Source organism: Solanum lycopersicum, chromosome 2 (assembly GCF_036512215.1).
Source record: "Solanum lycopersicum chromosome 2, SLM_r2.1".
Classification (NCBI taxonomy): Eukaryota; Viridiplantae; Streptophyta; class Magnoliopsida; order Solanales; family Solanaceae; genus Solanum; species Solanum lycopersicum.
This window is the reverse complement of record NC_090801.1, coordinates 55,829,524-55,854,925: the sequence shown is the minus strand read 5'-3', so window position 1 is coordinate 55,854,925 and position 25,402 is coordinate 55,829,524. Positions and strand designations below refer to the sequence as shown.

Here is a 25,402-nt window from a genome sequence, read left to right as displayed (position 1 = left end):
TGGTCCTTCTTACAGAGACTATCCTTTGTATAAGTTATGATCCATCCAAGGAATGAGCTTCCCCAAAGTAAAATCCTATGGGCTACGAGGAAAAGATAGAATCTCGCCCGACAACAGCAGTTGATTCAATAGCAGATGGTCTTAGAAAGAACCTTTCATTCAATGCTTCTGATTCAACTCCCAGACAACCCATGAAAGTATGCGCGAAGATAGAGTTAGCCCCTGCAGCAAGCATTATCCGAGAACGATTATCCAGGAACTGGAAGATGGTTGACGTGACACGCCTAAATCCCCCACCAAAAGATATCACATTCAAATTATTTTTGCAATTATTCAAAATAATTAATATTAAGAATGAAATTGACTCTAAAAAAAAAAGAGAGTACAACACTACTTAATTAAGGAAGCACGTGGTGTTGTGTTGTGCATGAGAGAATGGTGCCAAATGTTAATCACAACTCCTCCACGTAATTACCGCTTTAATCCTCATAATTTTTATTTCTTAATGAAGAGGACTTCCTTTGAAATTATTGCGAATTCCAAGACATTAACAAGAAATTAGTCTTTAAGTACTACTCCTACTATGATATTATTTATAGTAAAAAAGAAAAAGAAGCTTGCAGCTCATCACATTAGTGTTGTCACATTTTCTGCAAAAACAAGTACTGCACAGAGAAGAAGAAGACGATACGCTAACTCCAGTAACCGTCTCTGTTTTTTGTTTTTGTTTTTGTTGTATTAGTATCTCCATTGCTCAAGGTTTGAATCAGCACTCCTATTTTGTGTTCACATTACCGTTGTCCACGTTGTTTTTGTGGGCGATTGTATTCTAGAAACTTCTAGTATGTTTTAGGATTTTTATGGAGTTTATTTGATAATTTTTTTTTTCAGTGCACTTACTTGCTCTGTTTCCCTTTCCGTTCTCTCTCTCGGCAACTTTTTCTATTCTTCAGGTATGTATGCGATAGGTTGGTTTCATAGGGTTTGGATCATTTGGTTTTTGATCATTGCTGTGTATGGATGTATGGTTAACCGTTCTGCAGTTTCAAGTAGACGGAAAAAACTTTGGATCATTTGGTTTTTGATCATTGCTGTGTATGGATGTATGGTTAATCGTTCTACAGTTTCAAGTAGACGGAAAAAAACTATGTACTCTATGGGTTTTAATGTTTCGAAAAAGATGAATGTGTGTTTTGGTAAATTTTACTTATTGCTCGTACATTATTTTTTTGCTTTCTTTTCTGGTTCAATTTTGTATATGTTCTTGGTTTTTATAGTTTATACTGTGATTTTATTGATCTTTTGTGTATTTGGGTGAACTTGTGAAGTGTTTTTTGGGTAAGTGATTGAAAATTTGTGTGATTTATATTTTGCTCATCTCGTGGATGTGTTGGACTTTAGAAGCATAAAATTTTTACTTTCTTATGGCATTGATGAACTATTGAATTTGTCTTTTATTTTGGTGGGTATTTTCCTTTGCATTGCATTCTAATAGCTCTCCTCCATTTCAACCATCCTATTTTTAATTCTATCTGTTGCATCTATCATACTGTTCTTTTGGAATATAATGTCTAGATATCTAAATTATCCACATTTAAGCCAGGGTTGTTGAAAGTGAAAAAAATTCTAAGGTCGCTCTAAGCGCAAAGCACAAATAAAGTGTGAGCTGGGTTTTAATGAAAAAAACGCAAATGAAGAATAAATACAACTATATATGTTTAGTCCAAGACTAATACGTATAAGCATGAATAACATGTATGGACAATGAATTTGATTTTTATAATGATAAAATAAGATACCAATTGATTAGTGTCGTCACTTTGGGAGATACTTAGAGCCTTGATGACGGCATTCAAACACGCAATAAGCGAGGCAAAGCGCCGAGCATGTTTTGAGCCTCGCTTAGGGTTTAAGTGTGCTTTAAACGCGCCTTTGACAACACAGATCTCAACACTGTAATCCCATGTACATTGCATTGTAGGAGCTAACATATATCGCATATATCATGTCTTTTTTGTTTAAATATTTATTTTGGACAACAGCCGATACTTGTCATCATTCGACAATCATGGAACTCCTTTTTTGAGTCTGGTAAAGTATTGTGTATATCAGTAAAACAAATCTTGTACTAAGTTGGTAGTTGGTACCAGAGAATTACAATCATCGGAACATTTCTGCAAGAAAAACAGAAGGAAATGGTTCCATCTATACACGATTCGAGTCCTGCGGTGAGTTTATGAATTCAATCAAGCTATTCTAATCATCTTTAACATCTTGTAGGTTGCATAAAAAATCCACAAGCATGAGTATTTAATTTACTGTACAGTTTCTAGTTTCTCTTCGAAACATCTTGCATTTCTCTCTTTCCATGTAGATCTAGTAATCCTCTTATGGTATGTTTTCTGGAATGAGATACTCCAGTCATCGCGATGCTCCATCTTCTTTTCTAAGAAAAACCAAGTTCTATGTAATGTGCTAAGATACTCTTTTGAGTTTTATTATATGTTTAATTATTGAATCCCACTTCAAACTGAAAATGATACTTAAGAGGGAACATAGAACATTTTTTCTTTGAATGGCTTGTTCTTTTGGAGTCTACCTTTGTTTGCTTTCTTTGTTTCCTTCTTCTAAAGCGAGGTCTCAGTGTGTGGCTTTCTGCTTTCTTCGAATTCTCTATGAATTTTGGGTCTTTGTATATTATTATGCTTTTATGTAATTGTAGTATGTGCACATCTACTTTTTTAGATGGTTGTTAGTTGTCAATGACAGGCATATGTCTTTCCATTCCAGATCTTCGAAAGATTAACATCAAATTGTGATAAGTATCAAATGTTCCCCCGTCAAGAAGCAGTGGAAGAAGATAGTCCCGAATTTAGTTGGGGTGCCAAGAAGGGAAAGGGTGCCCTTAACAAGGATGTCCAATTTTACAAGTCATTCACTTATGCTGGAGTCGAATTCAACTTATATGATTGTGTTTACATGTATCGTCATGGTGAAGAGGAGCCAGACATTGGTAAGATTGTTAAGGTGTGGGAAACGAAAACACGGAAAAGGTTAGTCAAGGTGGTATGGTTTTTCCGTCCCACCGAGGTAACTCATTGGTTGGGTAATACCAAGGTGCTTGACAATGAGTTACTGTTGGCTTCAGGAGAAGGCGTAGGGCTTTCAAATTGTAATCCACTGGTAATTCTTTCACTCAGCCTTTTAAAGGTATAATTTTAATCTCATCTGTTTTTAGATGTAATGGTCTGACCTCTTTGAGATATTATTACAGGAAGCCATCACCGGTAAATGCAATGTTGTCTGCATATCAATTGATAGGAGGAACCCTCAGCCAAAAGACAGAGATTTGGAAACAGCTGAGTTTTTATTTTATCGCACCTTTGATGTCGGCACTCAGGAGATATCTGAGGAATTTCCAAGTTCAATAGCACAAATTGAAGGTAGCGACTCTAATTCTGTTGCTTCATTTCCATTCAGTCCCACAGTGTTATGCATTTTATGGTTGGATGGAACAGCTTGTTAAATGCTTGAATGGTTTCTGCTTCTCAGATTTCTGTGTCATACATTTGGTTTATTTCGTTAGAACTGCTTTAACATATGATACTACCTTTCAGAATTTTGTTTTCTCAAAATTTTGTGCAACTTATTTGAAAACAGTTTATAAATTCTTCGGGAACCTCGGTTTTATAGTTGCTTAGGATTATGTAATACATTCGAGGACATTGTCTAAATGAAGAAATCAAATAAGTACAAGGATAAAGATATATAAATACCATAAAAAAATTCCCACTACATTGCTGTTTAAAGGGGTAGGACTCTAATTTAACTGACGCAGGTGCTTATTGGTTTTCCTGTGCTCTCGCCCATGCACGTTCTTGTTACAGGATTATTTCCATCACTTGATGTCTTCTTTATTTTGATAAGACAAAAGAATAATAGACAGAACTAGATAATTTTTGCAATATATAGCAGAACATCTTAATATACTATTTCACTTGAGTGTTTTAGTCAAATTGGGATATGTGAAGGCAATATTGCTAGCATTCAGGTTGCTTCTTCTATAGAGGTGGAAAATGGAAGAATAGTAATAAATGGATGTTGGACCTTCATGGCTATTCACAATTACACATTCATTTATGCATTCCCATTCATAGTCATTTGGTTTCAGCCTCTATTTTTTGTCACCTGTTCACCCATTAGTGTTGCCTTTTATCTGATGCATATCTAGAGGGTTGGGTTTCCTAGGACTCTCCAAAGCTCTATGACTTCTGGTGCAGTATTTCTTCAACGTTCTTGGAATTTAGAGCAAGGTCTTGTTTCTTTCAGTTTTTACCTTTCATTCACTGCTTTTTAAGTCATGGCGCCAGTTTTTCTTGAATTTAAGGAGCTCTAGTGATGGATATATTGGTATAAGTTTCTTAGAAGTCTTTATTATGGCTGACATCTTCGTTTAAATGAATGCATTGGATAATGTACTAACCAAAGAACTGTAGTGATGGACATATCTAAAGAGATGTAGTCATGTCTATGATAATTTGACGTTTTATGGTTGGCATTTTGCTTAGCTTTTGATCCAAAAATAAGTTTTGTAAAATTCTCCTCAAAATCTTGCTTATTAATAAAGAAGAAACATCTGCCAATGACTCTATGTAAGTGTTTGCTGTGACTTGTGAGTTGTCAGTATAGGGAGGATGCTGGTGTCAACCGAAGTGGACATGTGCTCTTTTTATTGTATCACACATCGCCAGACACGTGAGGCGAATGATGTAAATTTCTTTGGGATGAACCAAAATGTCTATTTCTTTTTGCTTAGTTTACTTGTATGCATGAAGGTTTATATTGAAACCTAGCCTCTGAGTATAAGTTTGCAGTATAATCTGCTTCTTCAGTTTTTACATTCTTACTCTACTGCATTTAAATACTGAAAATCAATGATTTGAGGCATTTCACTCACTCCTGCTGCAGTGGAGCACTTCTTTAATAAGGTGACAGATCTGAAGCAGCCTCTTCATTATGGAGGAAAAGCAAGTCTTGACAAGCCACATTCATTTGGAGGAGCAACAGTTAAAACAACACTGAAAGACGACCAACCAGGAAGAAACAGTCGTAACTACTTGTAGACATGTGTGGTAAATTCTTAGTTGTGATGTCGACAACCTGTGTTTATTTTCAATTCGGCTTTTGCAGAGTCGACATTGCCACGTGTGGCTCTGGTCAAGCAAACTAAATCCTCCACAAAAGATGTTGCTATGGCAAGAACGGACAAGTGCACTACCATTTCACAGTGTCAGGTGACAGAATTGGTAGAAAGAGGTGATTACTCGGAAAGATAATGGGTTGATTCTTGTAAATTCATATATGAGCTTAACTGTTAATCTGATCATTCCCGGAACTGAATAAAGTCCCAATTATTTTAGGCGGACAAGGCAGACAGGGCAATGTTTCTAAGACGGACAAGACTGTTGCCAGAACTGAAGTAAAACATTCATATTGTACCCCGTCTACTAATGCTTTGAAGAAGAGGAAGCTTCAACACTTATCAGGTTTCTTTCTTACCTGTAACTTTCTCTTAGAGACAGTGAACAAATTATTACGGATGTTGTCTGATCGGGGATATGATGATCCTTGCAGATACTAAAGCATTTGACCAACATAAGATCATGAAATCCACAAATCAGGTCATTGAAGTAACAACAAGAGCGAAGGAGGTATTCCTTTTTTTTTTTTTTTTTTTTTTAAGTATTAGGTCCTTTGAAGGATTTGATTCACATAGAAAACATTTTCCTCCTTTCGTTTTGTAAACAGTGCTACGAAAATTGAATATTAAGGTTTCCCTCTATAATCTGAGTGCTCATACCTGGCATAGTGTTTCTTTTTTGGTTCCGGATTTTTGAAGTACTGCATCCTTGTTTGATGAGAACGGACACTGGTTTTTATTTTTGTTTGTACTAAACTTGTAACTTGATTATTTGTATCTGTTTGCTGGCCCCATCTGTTGTATAACTAAACTTCAGGTTGATAACTGATATCAATGATTGGATACTGTAAGAGACCTCTTAACCTGTTTTGAATTTAGTTCTGATATGATATCTTTTTACTTGCAGGCTGCTAGCACATGGTTTAACGAAGGGGTTAGTCTCCTATCTCCATTGTTATATTTATTCCAAAGTGTTTTCTTTTGAAGTTAAGTTGGTGGGAAAATGATGTAAGCTTCAACTATTTAGGCAAAAGTAGAAGATGTACATGATGTGTTTAGCCTCGAAACAGTTACTTACTCTATATTTTGTGATTTACATATATTATTTTGTTCCGCCCAGCCATGGTATGATAGACTCCAAGCAGCTCAAAAGCGTGGCACACTTGTGTTACTTGAGAATCTTGATCCTTCATATGCATCAACAGAAGTGGAGGTACATAGAATGAATTTTAAGTCTATTTCAGTTTAATATGTGCTTTATTTTGTCCATTTGAGGAATGGAAAATGAAATATTACTGTGTCATTAGGTGTAACTCTTGTGTTAATTCATTTCGTAGACATGTGTATGTTTCCATTTCTATTTCGGGTAATATTGTTTCCAAAGCTCTTGTAAGTCAAAATGTATGTGGTAATAACTTGTTTTCCCTTTTGCTATCTCTTTTCTTCTTCCTTTTTTGACGAAAATAAAAGTTTTACATGAATTACATTTCTTGTATTTTAACTAACTTCTCTTTTGAATTATTGCTATACCTCTTGAAAATTCCAAAAGCAAATTTTGGAATAACCTTACATAACTTATGTTAACCAAGGTTATTGCATCTAGTTTCAGAATTGTTCTATAAATTTGTCTACTTACAAATGTTAATTCTCATCTTCAAGCCACTATATTTAGTGAGTCCATTAGTGGTGATGGTATGTTATGAACTTAAATAGCAGAATTAAACAAGGAAACAAACAATAATTGCAAGTGTTTCGGGGATAATTCACTGTCATATATATCTGAAATTGAGATTAGAGCTAAGCTAAAATATAATGACATAGAAATGGAAAGTTGGAGCTCCATAATAGCTCAAATCTGCAGAAAGTAGTAGAAGAAAGGAGGAAGAGAAAGAGAGAGAAGAGAGTTGAGGAAAGAGAGGAGAAAAGTTCATAAGTTTTCCAGAATATGGATGCCTCTGCCGTTTCTATTACTTTTACTACTGGCTTCATCTCAGCCTTTGAGCATTCATTAAACGCTAAATGATCCTGGCCCTTCATTCAATTTCCTGTCTAATCACTTCTCCCCAATACTTCTATGGTCTACCTCTACCTCTCTTGAAACCATCCATAGCCAGCCTCTCATACCTCTACACTGGGGCATTTAGACATCTCCTCTTCACTTACCCAAACGATATCAATTTTGATTCCCGCATTTTGTCTTTCACTGAAGCCACTCCCACCTTGTCCCAGATATCCTCGTTTTTAATCCTATCTCTCCTAGTTTGCCCACATAGCTATTGTAGCATGACTAGTATCGCCATTTCTGCAACTTTCAACTTTTGAACGTGAGAGTTTGTGACTGCCAACGCTCCGCCCCATACAATATAGTTGGTTTAACTACCACTCTGTAGAACTTGTCTCTAAATTTTGGTGTCACCTTTTTATCACACGAACTCCATATGTAAGCCTCCATTTCATTCACCCTGCACTAATGCAGTGAATGATATTCTTGTTGATCTCTTCATTTTTTTCTATAATAGATCCAAAACTTGAAACTTTCTCTCTTTTAGATGACCCCAATGTCGAGCCTCACTTCCATATCTGTGTCATACATTACATCATTGAACTTGCACTCCAAGTAATTTGTCTTGATCGTGCTTAATCTGAATCCTTTTGACTCCAGGGTCTATCTCCAAATCTCCAGCTTAGCATTAGCTTCGTCATGAGTCTCGTCAATCAGAATTATGTTGCCTGCAAATAACATACACCTTGACACCTCACCTTGAATTTGTTGTGTGAATGCCTTCATCACCAATGCAAATATAAACGGGCTTAGCTTTGGTGCAACCTCATAAAAAATGGGAGGTGCTTTGAGGTCTTACCTCCATCGTACATGTCCTTGAGCTCCTTAATATACTCCACATCAGACCACATGTGTTCAAGTATGTGACCATCTCATCTAAAATCTTAAGCTCTTAGAGAGAGCATACTTTCTATTATTTTATTATATTCTCAACAACAGGTACACTTCTAGCCTCCAAGCATCTTTGTAGAACCTTCCTTGGAGCTTTGTTGTAAGCCTTTTCTAGGTTAATGAAAATCATGTGTGTCTCCTTCTCTATGTACTGCTCCACCAAGCCTCCTTACCAAATGAATGATTTCTATAGTTGAGCATCCCGGAATGAATCCAAATTGATTCAAGAAAAGTTTCACGCCTCTCCTCAAATATTTTCTTATGTCCTTTTATTTGGTAGAGATAGATATATCAGGACAAATTTTTCGTCTGATATATATTGTGGTGGGTTTTTTTCTTGAATTATTCATTGTTGTTTTTGCTCCTAGTTTTATACTCGAAGAACTTGTCTCATTTATCTTTCTTTGTGTTTCATTTTCTATATTCTAGGATATTGTTTGGCATGCCTTAAGGCAAAAGGTTAGTGCAAAAATGGTGCCGCATAACACCTTCTCTAATCCCCTAAATGGTAGGCCATCGTGTATCTTATTCTAAAATCCTGAAGTAAAATTTATTGACATTTTTCTCAGTGAACTCTATGTTTTTTTCTCTCGCATGAACACTACCAGGAAAAGCATTTGTTATCTTCAAATCAAGTGAGGCTGCAGAGACCGCCATTTTTGAGTTGAAAAGGACGTGCCTTATGTTAGGTGATGGAAGGTACTAGATCGGCTTGGCAAGTTTTGTCTCACCCTTTGTTTGTCTTGTTGATTAGATGTTTTTTTGTATGTTCTTACATACACCTTGCCAGTTAACATTCCTTTTTGACAAACTATGCTTTTTGTGTAATGATCTTCAAAGTCCTTGATAACATGAGTTAGTTGGTAATGTTTCAAAAGGCAGGGTGGGGCGAGACGTAAGCCTTGAGATGCAAGGAGTAAGCAAGGCCCATAAATATTTAATTTTTTGTTTTTGATAAATTAATATAATAAGCATATGAATCACAAAAAAGTAAAATTACATTAAATTGTTGAAAATTATAAAATTAGTGTATGTTTATGAATGTAAGAGTGAAAGATGAAAGATGCATCACACCTATAGCCTGGTGGTTATCTACTTGGAGTTTTAAAGTGATAGTTCCTAATAGTTCAAAAAAATAAAAATGACAATAGTATAAAGTTATTGTTTGAAAGCATAAAAAAGGAATTCACAAGTATTTGAAGACAAAGCTTTTGCTCTGTAGTCTGCACTTTGCTGATAAAGAGCCAAAGAATGATTCGTTGCTATAAACGACAGAGAAATGATTATGAAATTAGGATAACAATTAAGAGGAGACTTTGACTTTTGAGTTTGTTTCTTTTTAGTGAGAATTTAAAATTAGCTATCTTTTGAGTGTTTTAAGTAATAAAGAAACTTGCTAAGCAATTTTGATTTTAGGTTTGAGTAGTTCTCTGAACTTACCCCTCAAATGAACTTCCGGAAGATTGAAACCTACGCTTAAGTGAGCATATGCTCGGGAGGTTAGAACTTATGCCCCACGATAGTTTTCCTTTGCCAATCCGTTCTTGTGAGATATAGCCCTCCTAGCTCCATGGCTTGCCCCGTGGGTCGCCGTTGAAAATACTGATTTAGTTTTTTTTAGTAAACTGTGATATATTACCATACCAACAATCAAAAAGTTACACCGAAAGAGCACCCATTATCTCGACCCCATTCTAGGAAGATTGCCAATAATCAGTAGGCCTCCAAAATCAACCAGCTAATTACAAATTGTATGTATTAAATCAAGAGGCACACTTCCTGCCTCTTTTTGTGTATTGAAACATATCTAACCTCTCTCTAACATATCTTCACACATCACACACATGTGGTTATCACACTATCATCAGAAATCTATCCTTTGTGAGTAACCTCCCAAGAGACAGCTAATTACAATATAACCTACGTTTGTGCATTGTAATTCTACTCCATATTAAGTCAGCGTTATACATTCTTGGTGCAGCTGGCAGCACAGTACCCCTTTGAGACAGAGTATTTCCTGTTAGCAGGTAGACAATAATGATCATCTCCTTGTCATCTTCGGCTTTAGTTTTTGCAGCTTTTTCCAGTTGCAGAAATCATCTCCTCCTTTTATATACATACCATTCACCCATTTTATCCATAATAGATCTTTTTTCTTCATCACCATGCATATAAGTTTTCCGAATGCAGCCATATTCCACAACCGACAATTCAGACCTTCATACTTCTTTGGTTGACATAGCTTATCCAAGCCACAAGTGATAGTTTTTTCTTTTCATCAGTACCCCACCAAAGGAACTCCCTACACTTCTTGTCTACCTCCTTTAATGTGATTGGGGAATTATTAATACAGCCCCCCCAAAAAATTGTGTAAGGTGATGTGGTGAACAATACAGAATCAGTGACATGAAGCTTACTAGCATAAGATAAGTGTCTTGCCTGAGACAGCCCTGATCTCCCTGATCTTGTCTGTAATCTTCATCTTTAGTTGGTGACACTCCAATTTGTTCCACTTCTTGGGAGAGAGAGGAAGGACCAAGTACATTATTGGAAATGATCCCAAGGTGAAACCAGTTAGGTTGAGAATTTCCCCTCAAGTATTCTCATCTACACCAGCCATAAACAGACTAGATTCATCTATGTTAAGCCACTAGTCCAGTTGTATTAGAGAAATGTTGTAAGGCCTCCATAACACTTTGTACAGATACCACATTTCCTTTACAGAAAATCATGAAGTCATTAGCAAATATGAGGAGAGTCAACTATTGCCCCTTACACATGGGATGGAATAAAAAATCAGTCAGCTTACACATTTGAGTCGTGGTTCTAGACAGGTACTCCATTACTAGCGCAAATAGTAGGGGAGAGATAGGATCTCCTTGTCTCAGCCCCCTCTTGCCTTCAAAATAATCACGAGTGTTCCCAGTAACTTTGACTGAAAATTTGGTTTTTGTGACATGGACCATAACCAACTGTATGAACTTTGGAGGTAATCCATATCCATTTAGCATTTCTTCTACAAAATTCCATCATACCTTTGAAAACACTGATTATGATGGTGTGATATTACCTTTTCTGTCTTAGAGAATTATCGAGAAGCCTAGAGGTACTTTAATTTCGATAAATAATACTGTCAGCTTTGTCTATGTAATTCCTCCTGATGGTCATCATGGTAGATGTCATATATGTTATTTATACTCAACCATCTCATGGCACTGGATTTTTTTTTCATAAAGAGAAATGATTAGGGTAAATACCTTTCCAAACAAGCTTTCGTTGAGTTTAAGCTTGATGCACCAGGAATCTCTTCTATACTATATTTCCTTCCAATAACCCTCTAACCTGCTCACTATAGAGGGACAAAGAAAAATGATGTAAATCTCATTCATGATAGTGGCCTGTGCTTCTTACTGGAAAGAAAAATGATGTAAATCTAGTCATGATTGTGACTTGTGCTTCTTATTGGATAGAGAAATGATGTAAGCCTCAGTCATGATAGTGGCTTGGGCTTCTTATGGGTGATCTCTATTTGACATTATCTTGGATGAACTTTTGTCAATCCTACTATTTTATTAGAATAAGATGAATGAAGTATGAGAAATAATTAAGATGACAGAGATAATGACATTGTTGTTCATGTCTTGTTAAGGCCAGTTGTTGCTCGGAGGGGGACTATACAGGAGCCGGTGAAAAGTAAAGACTTTCCTGGCCATCTGTCCATTGAAAAAATCAATTTTCAAAAGCTAGGAGAAGAAATGGTACGCATTTGACTGCACACAAAAATAACCTCTTCTCCCTTAATTTGCTATTTGATGATCCAATTTTCATATTCCAATTTCTTTCTTGTAAAGAGAAAAGCAGTATCAACCTCTCACTATGCCCAGAGTAACACAATAGAACATGAGCTGGCGGTCGAATGGCGTGTACTGCAGGAACAATCAAACCGGTGGTGGAAAGCTTTACATCAGGTGATTATGAAGTGTTTATTCCCTGTCATTCCTTTTTAACCCTCTCCAGATTGTTGCTGTTTTCCGCCTGTCCTTTCTAAGTCTATGATTTTTCTTGTTGCAAGGAACAAGCAGCAGAAATTGAACAGCTTAGTAGCAAGTTGAAGAACCCTATTAAGAACTCTGTATAGGATCTAACGTAAGTTCAATCCTCTTTTTTTAGTGTTCTTTAACTAAAGTCTCGGTTGATATCTAGACCCTCCAACTTTGGTTGTGCACATGTAGATCCTTAAAATTTATTGAGTTGAACAAGTGACTACACGCATCCTACATGGAATAATACACTCAGAACACGAATTGCTATGTAGAACACACATGTCAACTTATTTTATTTTATACAAGTTTACTTTCCTACTTGTGTACATCGAAAGTTGGAGAGCATAGACGTCAACTAAGACCAAGTTAAAAGACACATTTATGTATTATGCCTTGATTATCCTTTTTTCTTGTCCTTGTATTATTGTCAAGTTTCACGTAGATTGATATTATTTTCTTTTAAACAGGACTCGTTTTGTTGGGTTTCTTGTGTCCAAGAAGCATACAGATGTGTGGACCCTTTCTGGATATGGGGTTTTGCACCTTAGTACAGAGTTTATGTTTTTGTATAATAATATAAGGCAGCTTTTTTTGCAGCACAAACAATGCATCTTGTGTAGTTCACTGTGTTGGTGTGACTTCCAGAGCTGTGGGCAGAAGATAACTATAGGATTAGTCAAATTAGCCCTTTTGATGAACAACCCTTGATTTAAGGTCATTATTAAATCCATTAGGTGAAATTTTACAAACTTTTGTTGGGGACACCAAAAGTGTCCTTTCGCAAACTTATAATGGGCTATTTATGTTCATTGTGATATTACAGGACAAAGTTTAACAAACCCTTAAACCTGAGGGATAGTTTTGACATTTTCTCATGGGTCGTTTTTGTTGCATGTTAGGAAGGTAGATAGTCATTCCTGCATTAAAAAAGTTAGCATAGCTTATATATCGTGTTTAGCTCTTTAGTTGCTTGATATAAAATTTAGAATATTAAGTATGGTGTTCGGTTATCATTTTACAATTCCCAAAAGAAAATATGAGTAATTTATGAGTCAATTTGTAAATAATTTCATGCAAGGTAGAAGTTGGAATGATTAATACATTTAATAATTAATTTTTGCACTACTAATAGGATGAATACATCAACAGAGTGAATTTTTTTAAAACACTCGAACTGTTACATATTCTGATAGAGTATGTGAACATGTACGAACATATTGTCAAGTGTCTACTTACGTACATGGTACTATTTAAAATATATCACCTTATTCATTAGCCCCATGAGTTGTAATATTCTAGGTATGTTTAAATTGAATATGTAAGACATTTGTGTATATGTGAAAATGTTGCAAAATGTGATGTGCAAGCAGACTACCCGTTGGTGAAATTACTTTTATCTCCTCCCATGTGTAATCAGCTTTTAAATAAATAACAAAAAAAAAAAGACTTTCTTCCCAGTTCACACATCATAACAACCAGTCTATTGTTTTTCCCCCATTTCCAAATTCAACGTTAATCATATATGTGGACTCTTCCAATTTATTTGACTTGATTCAGACTATGAAGCAAAAATCAATTAATGTTTAATGTTAATTTTATTGAAACAAAATTTATTTATTTTAAAAATTACTATATAATAATAATTACTACGTATAACTTACAATAGTTTAATAATTCTAAATATTTTTAAAAATTATGATAAATATATATGTTTTGATCGTTTAATTACTAATTAAGATAAATAAACTAAAATAAAAGAGACCAGGAGTAATATCAAATTAGTTGAAGTGAATGACATCAATATTTTCTCTTTTTCTAATTGTTTGTCGAACTTTTTTTTTTTTTTTACTTATATCTTTTTACTTGTTCATTTTGACAAATTAAAAAAAAATATTTTTTTTACCTATTACATTTTTAGTTAATTAATTAATTTTTTAAAAATAAGTCTTTTTTAAAGTCTTAAATTTTTAGTTCATTAGCTTCATAATTAATATGGGTGATTTATTATGTCAATCATTATTTATTTTAATAGATTTTCTCTCCCTCTGTTCCTTTTTATATCTCATACTTATTATAAATAGTTGGTTCATAATATTTACCATTTCATAAATTAATACATAATTTACAATATTATTCCTATTTTACCTTTATGAATTATGTAGCCTTGAGAATATACAGTTGACTAATATAGAAAAACTAAATAATGATTTATGTTCATTGATTAAATTAATTAATGAGAAAAGACATAAAGTCATTACTGAAATTGTCTTGAATTTTCAAAAAGACACTTTATCTTTGTGGGTGTCCTACTTCTGGATTGAACAGTTTAAGAGTGTTATAAATGTCTATTTTTTTACCCAACCCCAATTGCTAGAAAAAAGGTGCAATCACGCACCAATAGTTGTTTGACACATATTAAGTTTTTTAATTTTTAATTTTATTTTTCAGTTTCATTTTATTATATATATTTTTATTAATTTATTTTCATTTTTTCCTCTTTCTCCTTAAATTACTCAAATCCTTTGTTCTTTGTTGTAAATCCTACAAAAGTAGCAGCCATAGTCACCTTCAATGTAGTCTCTATGATGCTTCCATGTTACAACACTATTTTCGTCACCAAAACATTACTAAATAAAATTAATTCAACTCTCAAGTTACTAAAGCAAGGTAATGAGACCAGAAAAAAAAAAAAGAAACAAAGAAAAGCAAGAGACGAGAAATAAAAAGGATAAAAATGGATGAAGTAAGTAGATCTTCTAAGTTGAAGAAGATGAAGAAAAGGTAATTGGATTTTTAAATTTGGGTGAAGAAGATAATGGAGAAGATGATGTAAATTAATTAAATAATTAATATTAAAGAAATATAATGACACGTCGCACTTTATAACTGATTATGGTAGTGGAAAGACTGAGTCACGCGCCCCATTTGCGTGGTAACAATCCAGACGAGAAAATGGGTCAAAGTGACCCATTTACAAAGATATTAATTAGTTCGGGTGATAGGATAATTTTAAAAGTAAACATGTAATTTACAAAGTGACCCTCAGTTTGACTCATCAATTATTTTTCTAAAATACATGTTTACTTTTATTTGTTATTTTTGACATATCAAAAAGGGAAATTTTTCAAAATGTCAATATTTTAGCATTTAAGAGGACTCATTAGCAACAACTTCAATATTTAGTAAAAATGTCATTTTAGTTTGTTATATATGTTTTTATTATTTATTTTTATTTAAAGAATATAATTATTTAATAAGAGAAAATTAAGGGGGGAATATTTCAAAAAAAAAGGCAAGCATCCTTAATTTTCTCATCAGTTACATTTTCAAATAAAATTTAAATTTTATTTTTTTTTCTCCAGAATTTTTACCTTTTTAAATTATATTCATTCCACAATATATTCTATTTATATTTATTATAGTTTTTTATTAGTTTGTATTCATTCCAATAGGTATGCCGAATTTATCTATATAGTCATTTAAAAAATATATTTGTATTTTCATATATTTTTTTCCCTATATAGTTATTTTTTTCTTCAAAAATCCTGTATGTATTAATTTCAATATGTATTTTATTTGTATTTCTATTTATTCTAGTTTTTATTTAGAATTTTGTATAATAATATATAAAATACAAAAAATTAGTATGATGAAAAAGTGAATGAAATATAAAATTGAAAAGAAATAATTGAATATTTGGTGTACTCATTCTTAAATAAAATACATAACTAGTTGACATATCTTTAGAATAAATACAAATTAGAAAAAAATGTCACATTCAGTTGACATACCTTTATTAGTTTGTATTCATTCCAATATGTATGTCAAATAAAATATAGTTATTTAAGAAATACATTTGTATTCGTATATATTTTTCACTGTGTATTTATTTTTCTTTTCAAGATCTTGTTTCCCTTTCTAAGTCGTATTCATTCCAATATGTCTATTATTTGTATTTGTATTCGAATACAAATAAACTAGTTGACATACATTTGGATGAATACAAATTAGGGACAAATACAAGATTCATAAACCATGCAACATGAAATTTTTAATAAATACAAATATTGATAGTATACATAGTGATTTGAATACAAATTAAGAAAGCATACCAAATTCTAAAAAAGAACTATAAATACAAAACAAACTAATAGAAAATTGTTCGCGATCTTCGTCGTTTTTTTCAAGATCCTCACGAGTAGACAAAGATTCTACATTTGCGTTTTAAATTTGAGGAAGGTTTTGCACACCAATGAGTCTTGTAAATGTTCTTACCCTCTTTCTTCCCTTATTTTAGCAGCGGATCATACATTATACACTATTTGTTAAATAATAAATAAATTAAAGGATGAAAAATCACCAGAAATTGGTTGATTAAGATGAATACCTCTAGTAAGTCTCTTGGATTCAGCCATTGGAGAGTAAATCATAACGGAAGTTGAAAAATACAAATAACATTTTTTTAATATTTAAACAAAAATAAAATTGGAAAAGAAATCTGAAAATAGGATAAAGATTAGAGATACCTTAATCAAAGGGATTCTTGTTGATTCAATTTTGGATTAAAAAAACAATCAAAATATATGGCAAAAAGATATTTGCAACTTGAATGTTGGAGGAAAATCATAAAAGATAACCATGAGAGAGAGAAAATTAAATGGGAGAGAGAATTAACAATTTGAAAAGATAAATATGAGAGAGAATAATTATTTTTTTTAAAAAAAGGATATATAGAATTAATTGAAAAAGAGAGATAAAATAGGAAGAAAATTGAAACACGTAAATTTTTTAAAATAATGACATTTTTGACATTATTGCTAATATTTATAAAATATGGATATTTTTATTAAATATGTTATTTATTTTGACTAGTTTACTAATTTTTCCTATCAAAAAAGAATAATAATTTTTTTCATATGTTACTCTCGACATTAAATACGTATTTTTCAAATTACTTTGAACATATTAAGAAGGGATAATAATTTTTTTCATATTTACCGTCTATATTAAATATTTATTTTTCATATTTTAAGACATCACTTAAAATGAGTATGTCAAGTAGAAAGTAACTTTTATACTTTCATTTGTATTAAACTAGTTAACATATCCGCACTTCGGGCGGACCTTATTAGATTTATAAATAATTTTTTTCGCTTAAATATATTGAGTCGAATATTATTATCATTGAACCTAATAAATTATATTTCTGTCTTACTTCAAAAATGTTTTCTTCCCGGAAAACAATTTTTCCATATTTATACTTTTTTCTTTTTGTGCTCCCTCTACTCATCATTTATTTTTCTAAATATATTTTAGTTTTACTTATTATTTTTGATATATCAAGAAAGAATAATAATTTTTTTTCATATTTTACCCTCGATATTAAATACGTATTATTCAAATTACTTCAAACATATCAAGAAGGGGTGATAATCTTTTCCATATTTACCGTTTATATTAAATACTTATTTTCCATATTTTAAGACATCATTTAAAATGGATATGTGAAGTCGAAAAAGTAATTTTTATACTTTCATTTATATTGAATTTCCATATGTAGTTTAGTTGTTTAAAATCATATAAAAATTTATGATTCTTTTACAATATTTTTCTTTATCATCTAATTTATCCCAGTTTTAAATTTTATTTATTCACTTCCCTTATAAGTCCAATTTGTAAATGTGAACGAAAATCTAAAAGTGGAATGACCCATTTTATGAAATTGTGTAGAAAATGCTCTGTCAATGCCATTACTCTTCCCACTATCTAAAGTCCAAATTTTGTAAAACTCTTTGTATTTTCCATTCAACAACTACTTTTTTTTCCCCACAATTATAAATAACCCATATTCATGCAAATTTATAGTATACCCAAGAAAAAATAAAATTTTTCATAATTTGTGTTTATTTTACTTTTTAGAAATTTCCTAAAATGGTTCATGATAAGCAAGTTAAAGATGTAGTTTCCGGTTGGCTTACAGTTTTTGACGACGGTTCAGTAGACCGGACATGGACTGGTCCACCTGAAGTCAAGTTCATGGCTGAGCCTGTTCCACCGCATGACGACTTCATTGACGGCGTTGCCGTCAAAGATGTGGTCGCCGGGGAGAATTCCGGTAGTCGTTTCCGTATTTACTTACCTGAACGTAATGATAGTTCGGTTGATAAGCTTCCCGTCATTCTTCACTTCCACGGCGGTGGTTTTTGTATCAGCCAAGCTGATTGGTTCATGTACTATGCTGTCTACACTCGCTTAGCGCGTGTGGCAAACGCTATTGTTGTTTCCGTCTTCCTACCTCTGGCGCCGGAGCACCGCCTCCCTGCCGCTTGTGATGCCGGCTTCGCCGGCCTCCTCTGGCTCCGTGACGTATCCCGGGAACAAGGTCACGAGCCCTGGCTCAACGAATACGCCGATTTCAACCGCGTATTCCTCATCGGAGACAGCTCCGGCGGAAACGTCGTCCATCAAGTTGCCGCCAGAGCCGGAGAAGAAGACTTATCTCCGATGAAGCTCGCCGGCGCAATCCCGATCCATCCAGGCTTCATGCGATCCCAGCGAAGCAAATCGGAGCTAGAACAGGAACAAACCCCCTTTCTAACCTTAGATATGGTGGATAAATTTATGGAACTGGCTTTACCGATTGGTAGCACTAAGGATCACCCGATCACTTGTCCGATGGGTGATGCGGCACCGGCGGTGGAGGAGCTGAAATTGCCGCCTTACTTGTACTGTGTAGCGGAGAAGGATCTGATAAAAGACACTGAAATGGAATTTTACGAATCACTGAAAACAGGGGAAAAAGATGTTGAACTGTTGATTAACAATGGCGTGGGACACAGTTTTTACCTGAACAAAATTGCTGTTGATATGGACCCTGTTACTGGTTCTGCAACTGAAAAGCTTTTTGAAGCCATTGCAGAGTTCATCAACAAGCACTGATCAAATGAGAAATTAATTTACTATAAGATTTATGAGTGCAAATAAGCATGATATTTTATGAGAATTTTTTTGCATGCTGAACATCTGAAACGATTGTATCGTATTGTTAGTTTAAATATTCATGTTTGTTTTGATGATTGTTATTTTAACTATATTGTATCCAATTATAAAATATTAAAATTTCATAATAATCGATATGATCGGACTACATCTTTATCATAATATCTTTCTTCTCGTTATGGATTTACTTATCATTTAATAATTCAATTTTTGTTGTTTAGTATGTCTTTATTTAGTGTAGTAGGTTATGTTTATCTTGTATAGTATATTATTTTTTGAAGTGTATTATTTAAATTATTAATATATGATCTAATATAATAACGAAAAATCATACTATCTATTCAAATAGTTACATTCATTAAAACAATATGCAACTTTTTTTTAGTGTTATTTTAAATCATTAAATTCTTTTACCATAATGTAATAGTAAATAAATAGTTATATTTATTAAAACAATATTTACTTCATATCCAACTTTTTGAGAAGTGTTTTTCTTTTTATTCATTAAGAAATTTTACCATAATGCAAATTTCTTCTGCCATACTATTGGGGCAATGATACCCCTGCTATATAAAAGCTAGAGCATATACACCCTCTACTTTAACAGAAGACTAATAGGGATACATAACACAATCTTATCTGTCATCAGATATTTAATTAGTGGATAAAATTACGACAATATATATCCGTTAGTATAAAGGACGTATATGCTTTAATTTTTGGACGGCATGAACATCAATGTTCAAAAAATATGACGAAAAATATTTGCTCACTATTTCCAATAGTACAGGGATATATTTGTCCTCTTTTCCCTTTAAATTAAGTCGATCTCAATCCATTTGATTTTTTTTTTTTAATTGACCACAATGTAATCTCCAATTTTAATTCATTTTAAGACTCTTTTTTAACATTGGTGGAATATATATGTTTATATTGAAGGTATAAATTACTATTTCCTTTATATCTTCTAGATTACATCATTGATAAGACTATATACCAACTTCCACATTACAGAGAACTACAGATGTTTTTTAGTATGGTGGAGATATGTAGTGTGTTCCCCTTTTTAGCAACACATTGATTATCTTTTTTAAAAAAAGAATAGTCATTACAAGCCACTCAAGTTTATCACTTCAAAAAACAATCTCAGATCTTCCTGCCACCAAAAAAGTAAAATAAAAATCGATTACTTGTAAGTTGCAACACACAGAACTTCAAAATTTATGTACACTTAATAATAATGTATAAAGTTCAGGTGGTGTGCATCGAATAAACCTTATATATATACTAATATATGAAAAAGTTAAGACAGTAATGAACCAACGGTAAAACAATAATTCTCTAATATCTTGCATTACAATGAAAACTAAGGACCCAAACCAATTTCCCTCAAGAGTAATAATGTGAAGTTTTTCGATACATAGCTTTGTGTAAACTTGAGACGATAGGTACAAGGAGATGTATCACGTAAGGCACGCTAAACAAGCTTGCAAAATTACAGTCCCGGTTAAAAAATAAAGAGAAGTTACATTTGGACAATAACTGTTTGGTCAAAAGCCAGGAATTTCTCCTGGCATGGGAGCTAATTCGTTATTGCCAAACCTCTCCTCGTCGTAGAAACAGGCATGAACAATCCTACCGCCAAAAAATCGACCTTCAAGTTCTATAAGGGCTTTAGTTGCGTGTTCTGCTCTCTCAAATTGAACGAATATCCGAACAGCTTCTTCATGAGGGAAATTTGTTTCTGTAATCTCAAATATTAAGACACGAGTTACAGTACCAAACTTAGAGCACTCTTCAGCCACCTCACCTTCTAGGTCATCATCAACCTCGCCAGGACCAACCTTCAAAAGAAGGAAAATAGGAACAAAAGATAGGTCAGATCATAAAAAAAAACGCGTTAAAGATTTGTTCGTGTATTATATCCCTACAGATGGTGCATCAGTTCCCTTCACTGAATAACTTCTCTTTTTTTGGCAGAGGGTCTATCGGAAACATCTCTACTCCACAAAGGTAGGGTAAGGTCTGCGTACATCTTACCTCATATGTTGTTTTTGGGTCTACTCTATAACTTGGACACCCCCCCCCCCCCCCCCCACAAAGCCATTCACTACAGGAAAGAGTTCAATATTGCAGATGTGAAGCTCTTGGAAAAGTGTAACCTCATGCAAGCCCCACTTTTCATTAATGGCAAAACTATATTTGATCCAAAATGTTTCAGTAAAAACCAGGAGATCCAGAAAAGAATATAATACACACACAAAGCAATGCAGCAGTCTGCCATTAACTCTCTTATAAGCGAAACATTTAATTCCAAATGATGTGTAACCTAATGCGCTCTTAGTTCCAAACCTCCACCTTATTGCCAGTTCACCATAAAGCATGCGCTCCACCACCCTAGTCCATCTTCCCATCATTCCAAATAATTCTTTAACTAAATTTGGTCGAATTACTTTAAAGTTGTATTTCATAGCTTTATACAACTTAAACCTCATTAATCAAACAAAGAATACATATATCCAATCCATCAACAATTCTTCAGATATAGTTCACTTTAACTGCAACCAAATTCACCATGAACCAGCATTACAATCCTTCCTAAATGAATCTCTACTTCCTCCGCATTGTAATACCATCTATAATCCAAAGGTATCTATGCGTGTATATCCTTGTCCAAAGACCCATACAAGCTAGAGAAGTTTGAGTAAAAGCTAACCCCTTGGTTCATTCACTAAAAGTGACTTCCCCGCTGAGCAGAGCAATTAACCATATTACAAACCCTAGAGTGAGTGGAGAAATACTTAGAATCACAAGAATAGAAGCTAATCAAGGGTTGTACCCTCATTTATGAAGATATTGGTAATCACCAGCACACGAGACCTTAAAGGGGAAAAGAGGTACTTTTTTTCCCCTATATCTAGAGAAAGTTGATTCCCCTTAGTGTAATGTGAAAGCAGTCAGCAAATGCACAGACAAATTTCTGAGGAGATGTTTTAAGTAGCCAATGCCAACAGAAAATGATAGACAGAAGTGGATAATGTTCTAATTAGCTACTTTAGTATTTAACTTATCAGGCAATCATTAAAGATTGATAAAAAATTATACTAATACTCAATAGTTCTCATTTTCCTTAGAAACCAGTAGTACTTATTGTTAGACCCCAAAATAGTTTGGTAGGCACAAATTAATGAAATAAAACATAAGGGTTAAGACTAATTGGTCCTTTATCCTTTTTTAAAAAAGAACCTATAGATCGCATAATAAAAGGTTAAAAAGTTCACATAGATAAATCTGTTGAACAGGTTCAGTATACTATATAAAGACCAGTCAGTGAACCTTATAAAGAAAAAGGATTTGTGAGTGAATCTTAGTACATTAGCTACCACAATTAAATAACTTGTCAAAGTATACGAGTAGCACACTGTCTCTCAAGACCTAACAAATGTCAGAAGAATGAACAATTCAATAGCCAATTATACATAATACCTTTTCACATGATTAAACTACATGACTGCCTCTAGAAACACAAATTCAACAATGAAACGTTAACAGTCTTAACACCCATCATCTAATAAATAAACAATCAGAAACACTCACTACCAAATATTTGACCTTAAATGAGCTCATATAGATAACCAATCAGAAACTTGTTTCTGATAACAAAGGCAGAATGGTAATTCTCTTCTCTGCTATATTAGAAAGATAGCTTTTTTTTTAAAAATGGAAAATAAAAAATGGGGTAGGGAAAGGGGAAATGAGGAAGGGGATTACAAGGTGGGGAATCCAACCCTCACCAACAAGGTGAAAGTTCAGGTAGTCAAACAACTAAGCTACTAAGATAGATTAAGGTGGAAGCCAAATTCTTCTTTTTCTCAATGAGGTGAACAATTTTATTAGGTGGAAGCCAAATTTAAAAGACTATTCTCAATGGCATGGCTGAGCACTTCACTTTTACGGGCCAAAAATAAAAGCAAATTGACGGGTGTGTTGGTCAGAAATCACTAAAGGACGAAAGTTTTTCTACTTCAAATTTCCTCAGCGTAAACAACTCTGATTCAAAACACAGCTGAGCCCCTGGAAACTACTTGCACTAAGTGTAAGACTAAGCCAAAGTTCAAACGACTGAAACCAAATTAACTCATATGAAAGAAACTATTCTAGCAAGAAACCATCATAATTTGTACAGCTAAAAAAGCTCATATAATAAAAATCCCAAATCAAACAGAGCAAATAAGTAAGTCAATAGAACATCATAAAAATCCATATCATATTCCTGAGCGACTTAACTATATGAAAGATACTATTCTAGCAAGAAATCATCATAATTTATGCAGCTAAACAAGCTCATAGAGTAGAACTCCCCAAGCAAGCAGAACAAATAAATAAGTTGACAGAATATCTTAACAATCCATACCATATTCCTAAGCAGCACGACCCTTGTTGGAGGCATATTGAAATTGACACTCTTAACCTTCTTTTCAGGTGCCTGTTGTTGTTGTTGTTGTTGCTGCTGCTGTTGCTGCTGCTGCTTTGCTTCACTAGCCACTATAACCCCACCTCTCTTATCAGTCTTCTTAGCCATCAATGGAGTCGTAATTCCCTGCTCCAGCTTTCCAAGTCCCTGACCCTCCTTCCAACCCATCTTAGCCATCATCCTTTGTGCAGCTGTCATCTTTCCTTCCGCTCCCAATCCCAAACCCCCACTCTCTGACCTCCCAATACTAAACTCATTCCCTGATGGTGGCGAAGGCGAGCGTGGGGGAGCACTGCCTCCTCCTCCACCACCTCCACTCATTGCCGCCCTCCGCCTCCATGCCTCCTCACCTGAAATATTCAATTCTCTCTCTTTTTCTCTCTTCTCCTTTTCCTCCCTCTCTCGCTCCCTCTCCTTTCTCTCTCTTTCTTCCAACTCTCTCCGCACCTCAGCCTCCATTTGCTTCCTCTTCTTCTCCCTCCGATAATCTTCGTAATCATTCGGCCGAGCCGGGTCGTATTCTTCTAATACACTGCTGGTAACAGCCACCAGGGCTGGTTGAAACGACGTCGTTGCAAAGGTGGGATTTGGATTAGTGTTCTCGTCAAGAGGGATCGATGGATTAGGTTTTGGAGCTGCTGAAGGCTGCGGTTTGGGCTTCGGCTGAGGTCGAAGAAGTGTTTGGGGTGGGGCGAAGGGTTTGCGAAGGGCTGAAGGAGCCATCTTAGCACTGCTGGACCACACATTAGCTGTGGTGGCGTTGGTTGGCTTGTCATCGTCGCCGGAGGACGACGGCGGAGGGAGATCGCCGTATAAGCCGCCGAGCATTGTAACGGAAAGCGATCGGAGATTCTAAATTGACCAAATGAAGTTGGACGGAAGTTGAGATTTTAATATGTATTTTACTGCTTTGGTCCTAAATGTTTTTCTTCTTTAGTTAGTTTGCAATCAAAAACATAATAATATTAGGAATAATAGAAATATTCCTATCATAATATTAATCCACTCCATAGTTCAAAAAATTACATAATATCGCATTAATTAATAATTTTGTACTAATTTTCAAGTCAAATATATCACTCATTTCACTGTCAAATTAAATACATATATGTTAAACACATATATTTTTTGACAATAAATACGTTCTAAAATATAAATATATAAAAAGAGAACGACGGCGGGTGAATGTTACGTGTATCTTTTGATATTAGACAAATACATTTTGAAAATCAGATACACAGGGGGAGAGACAAGAGAGAATCAATGTATTCCATATGTGCGTGCTAATCACACTTAAATACGATATATTAAAAAATAAATTACATCTAATTTGATCCGCGAATCTAAGTGAATATGGTATGGAAAATAATTTCAAAAACTAAGCAATACACACATAAATCATAATTATACCCTAAATTAGTGAAATTTATATTTTTTTGCTCTTTAAATTATGACTTTTTTGCAAGTTCCATATGTAACTAATGATTGCTTCTTTTACCTAATGTAACCTATTCTTTTGTATTAAAAGGCATATAAACTCTGAGTTAGTCGCATATCATTTTCTGTTTTCTTTTTTTATAATCATAGTGGCGATGTCAACTTTCACATGCCTCGATTAATTTCAATAACATCTAATATGTATCAAGTATCACATAACTCTATCCATCAAGATAAACACATGAATCTTTTTATGAAAAGAATCACTCAACAACATGCATGTGCAGGCCAACTCA

General features: G+C 33.9%; 3 protein-coding genes across 3 annotated transcripts; 2 read left to right on the top strand and 1 right to left on the bottom strand.

The window, feature by feature from the left end:
- Positions 1-637: 637 nt before the first annotated feature.
- LOC101265200 (protein ANTI-SILENCING 1-like) lies at positions 638-13,035 on the top strand. Its single transcript, XM_010318662.4, has 17 exons — positions 638-759; positions 892-953; positions 2,151-2,228; positions 2,791-3,183; positions 3,275-3,443; positions 4,969-5,109; positions 5,191-5,316; positions 5,421-5,546; positions 5,635-5,711; positions 6,108-6,134; positions 6,321-6,413; positions 8,583-8,661; positions 8,762-8,852; positions 11,803-11,911; positions 12,005-12,121; positions 12,226-12,299; positions 12,664-13,035. The coding sequence occupies exons 3-16, from the start codon at positions 2,196-2,198 to the stop codon at positions 12,289-12,291; spliced, it is 1,647 nt and encodes a 548-aa protein (XP_010316964.1). The 5' UTR covers positions 638-759; positions 892-953; positions 2,151-2,195; the 3' UTR covers positions 12,292-12,299; positions 12,664-13,035.
- A 5,027-nt stretch (positions 13,036-18,062) lies between these two features.
- On the top strand, positions 18,063-19,326 carry Lehsr203 (Abhydrolase superfamily protein). Its single transcript, NM_001329737.1, has one exon. It carries the CDS (start codon positions 18,128-18,130, stop codon positions 19,133-19,135), a length of 1,008 nt encoding a protein of 335 aa, NP_001316666.1. The 5' UTR covers positions 18,063-18,127; the 3' UTR covers positions 19,136-19,326.
- Positions 19,327-20,456: 1,130 nt separating this feature from the next.
- On the bottom strand, positions 20,457-24,741 carry LOC101263271 (DNA-damage-repair/toleration protein DRT111, chloroplastic). Its single transcript, XM_004233127.5, has 2 exons — positions 23,610-24,741; positions 20,457-21,039 (listed from the first exon to the last, which is right to left on the bottom strand). The coding sequence occupies exons 1-2, from the start codon at positions 24,495-24,497 to the stop codon at positions 20,746-20,748; spliced, it is 1,182 nt and encodes a 393-aa protein (XP_004233175.1). The 5' UTR covers positions 24,498-24,741; the 3' UTR covers positions 20,457-20,745.
- Positions 24,742-25,402: the final 661 nt, after the last annotated feature.